Raw genomic sequence first — 2,928 nt, 5'->3', positions numbered from 1 at the left:
ATGTTGGCTTTACAAGGAAAGGTAGTATATGTCGAGAGAGGCTGTTTCTTGAGCAGCCGCAACGTTTGCAAATAAGCAACTTTGCTGCTCTTCTTATTGCTTCATTCCCTCCCGAGAATTTGCCATCTCTCATTTTCAGAGGGCTGGCCTGTACATTTTGACCATTTTATCAACATAATTTCTATAATTTGAACCATTTGATTCAATGGATTGAGACATATATATATGTAAAAGTCAAATTCACAAACCATAGAATTGAACTTGAATAGAATCAGTAAATATGGATAGTATCATTCCTTTTAAAGAAAATTGAGCAAATTTAAGTATGTCCACTTCGTACCGACTTGGCGATGATAATATCTTACTCTGTTTAGAGTATATTTATAATGATAATTTAACTAATGATGATTCATGTATTGGTGTCAATTTCTATATTAATATTATTTTTATAAGTTAATATATACAATCTAAATATGTATTCCAGCTCGTAACGAATTGTAAAAGATATTTTATTTTCAAAAATTAATTAACCAAAGAAGATATAACATGATTATTCAATCTTGCGTACTGAAAACAATTAAACATTTTCATTGTTCATCATGATTTAGAGCAGGATGCCCAGAACATGAAACAAATTCAGACATTCGATAGTACTGTTAACACCAGATTGAATCTATTTATGAGAAACGCTTGACTTTAGAAACGAGGGCAATTTCTGCTTCAACAATCAGACTATCATAGACAATGTAACCCTTGGATGCATCGTGGAGAAGCTTCAGCGCAATGAATTGTGGATAACCCCAGTTTACACTTGTTGCACTGAACCAACGTTCGACTGCAAGTGATGAAAACAGAAATGGAAAATCAAGAACATCAGCAGACAACAAACAAAGCTAATATCAATAACACTTAATTGGCCAGGTTTTCTTGTTTACCTGTGAATTCCATGTGATTACCGTTGATTTGGTTCCTTACCCGTAGCTTGTATTCTGCATATACTTTCCGCTTAGGGGGAAGCTTCTCAGCCTCGACTAACTCTAGGAAGAGAGAGAGTGCTTTGCCCTTAAATTTTACGTTTCCCTTGGGATAGACTGTCAATTTCCTATAAGGCCAAAAGGCACAAGCGGCAGCAGCTATCTGTGATTAGCAATTTTCGATTTAATTTGGGTAACAATACGAAAATGAAGTGGCCAAATTCAATTAGAAGGTACCATTTTGAATCCCCGATGGTATGAACGGAAGATTCATAATACTTCTTGTCTAATTTCGAGAAATTGTCCATCTTGAAAGTTATGGTATTGTCCTCAGGCTCCTTGATCATGGAAAGACACTCCCATTTACAATTGCGTTCCATTAGAAAAACCTCTGCCCCAAATATGCAACAATCACCAATAAGGTAACCATTGGAAGTGTTATTAAATGACTCGAGGGAGAGTAATTGGGCGAAGCCCCATTCAGTCTTCATCCAATGAAATCTCTTGACTGCCCCATCAGCGTCTGTAAAATTATCAGCATATTAACAAATGGTCTGCCATGATGACGAAAAAAGGATGCGAAATTTAAAGAAACGAAGGACAAATAACCTGAAGCTGGTACATAGTATACCTTCAATGGTTAAGTACTTGTCCCGAATCTGGTCAAGCATGAATAACCTGAAGCTGACATTGACTTCCCAAGTATGAGGTAAATTTTCTGTTTCGTCGATTACCAAGTAAAGGGAGATGAAGCCACTTCCATTGCTTTTATTGTCTCCGTTTGGGTAGAGTGACAATCTCCTAAAGGAAAACCAATTTAATTTGAAGAAAGAAAGGAAAAGAAGTTCAAAGAAAAGTAACTAATGAAAAGAAAACACTAACCATTTGTAACCCGCAGCTTCAAATACATCAGATTCATACTTATCAACCCCTGTTTTGGCCAACAAAGAGAACGATTCTACTTTAAATAAGTAGTGAGCTGGAGGGAAATCTCTTATGGTTCTTCTGATTCCTACAAACATAGCCAGAGAAAAAGGCTAGCATCCTTGCTTTCAAGTCGACTAATTATAACAATTAGAAGGGACAATTCCAAGGAGAAGGAAGAGAACTTACCAAGTTTTTTGGAGTTGTCATCCATGAAAACCACTATAAAAATTTTTATGCTTTTGCTTTTTACTTTTTCTTTTATTTGTCAAATATATATAGAAAGACAAAGGAATCAAATTTGCAGAAATATACTTATTTTCGTGGGGAGGGGGTTTAATAAGCATTGTCCTAGAATTTGCTTGTCATGCATGCAAAACTTGGAAGATCTCTTGGGTTTAACATCCTTATCTTGTAAACTATGAACACCTTTGGAATCTCTCCACCTTGAGGTTTCAAGGTTTACAAGTTTATGCTTACCTTGAGAAACTTACAAGACCTCCAATCTGTCTACTTAGGTAGAATTACAGGGGACTTTCGATCTATCCATTTGAAATTATTGCTCGAAAAGATTAAATTAGATAGGTTAAATTTCTACTCATAATAGTCGATAATGAAAAAGTTGGATGCCTCTGTGGTTAGGGGAACACGAAATATTGATCTCAGGATTGGCTTTGATTCCTACTACTTCTGGTTTTTGGTTTCTCATTGATTCCTTTCTTCGGGTTTTACCTTTCCTTTTTTTTCTTTTATGATGAGGTGGTCAGCATTCTCTTAGGACTTGCAGGAACAAAAATTAAGATATTATAATTGGTGCTCAAATTATTAATCTAAAAAAAAAGTAGAAATGCACCCTTATGAATTTCTCTAGATTTATGTTTCTTTCCAAAAAAAAAAATGAATTTCTCCAGATTTATGTCTTCCATCTCAAATGGGGGAGGAAAAAGGGTATTATTTTCGAGATATTAAACCAGGTTTGAAGAAATTTACCTTGACCTTCTCACTTTCATTTTCGGATGTGACATTTAAA

The 2,928-nt window shown here is 35.1% G+C and overlaps 1 protein-coding gene across 1 annotated transcript; it reads right to left on the bottom strand.

The window, feature by feature from the left end:
• Positions 1–536: 536 nt before the first annotated feature.
• On the bottom strand, positions 537–2,199 carry LOC18614421 (protein RESTRICTED TEV MOVEMENT 3-like). The gene is made up of 6 exons (XM_007052180.3): positions 2,088–2,199; positions 1,857–1,986; positions 1,606–1,775; positions 1,212–1,497; positions 936–1,102; positions 537–835 (listed from the first exon to the last, which is right to left on the bottom strand). Exons 1-6 carry the CDS (start codon positions 2,110–2,112, stop codon positions 678–680), a joined length of 936 nt encoding a protein of 311 aa, XP_007052242.3. The 5' UTR covers positions 2,113–2,199; the 3' UTR covers positions 537–677.
• Between the last annotated feature and the right edge of the window lie 729 nt (positions 2,200–2,928).

The sequence above is a fragment of the Theobroma cacao genome, chromosome 1 (assembly GCF_053813885.1).
Source record: "Theobroma cacao isolate CCN51 chromosome 1, ASM5381388v1, whole genome shotgun sequence".
Classification (NCBI taxonomy): domain Eukaryota; kingdom Viridiplantae; phylum Streptophyta; class Magnoliopsida; order Malvales; family Malvaceae; genus Theobroma; species Theobroma cacao.
Note: the sequence above shows the minus strand (reverse complement) of the source record. Positions and strands in the feature narration are given on the sequence as shown.

What these genes read in the sequence shown, in the direction of transcription:
- LOC18614421 (XM_007052180.3), bottom strand. Translation starts at nt 2,112, where the DNA reads ATGGATGACAACTCCAAAAAACTTG. An exon ending in GAAGCTGCGGGTTACAAATG is followed by an intron (nt 1,776 to 1,856) that starts GTTAGTGTTTTC and finishes GTTTTCCTTTAG; the next exon opens with GAGATTGTCACTCTACCCAA. An exon ending in TAATCACATGGAATTCACAG is followed by an intron (nt 836 to 935) that starts GTAAACAAGAAA and finishes CATCACTTGCAG; the next exon opens with TCGAACGTTGGTTCAGTGCA.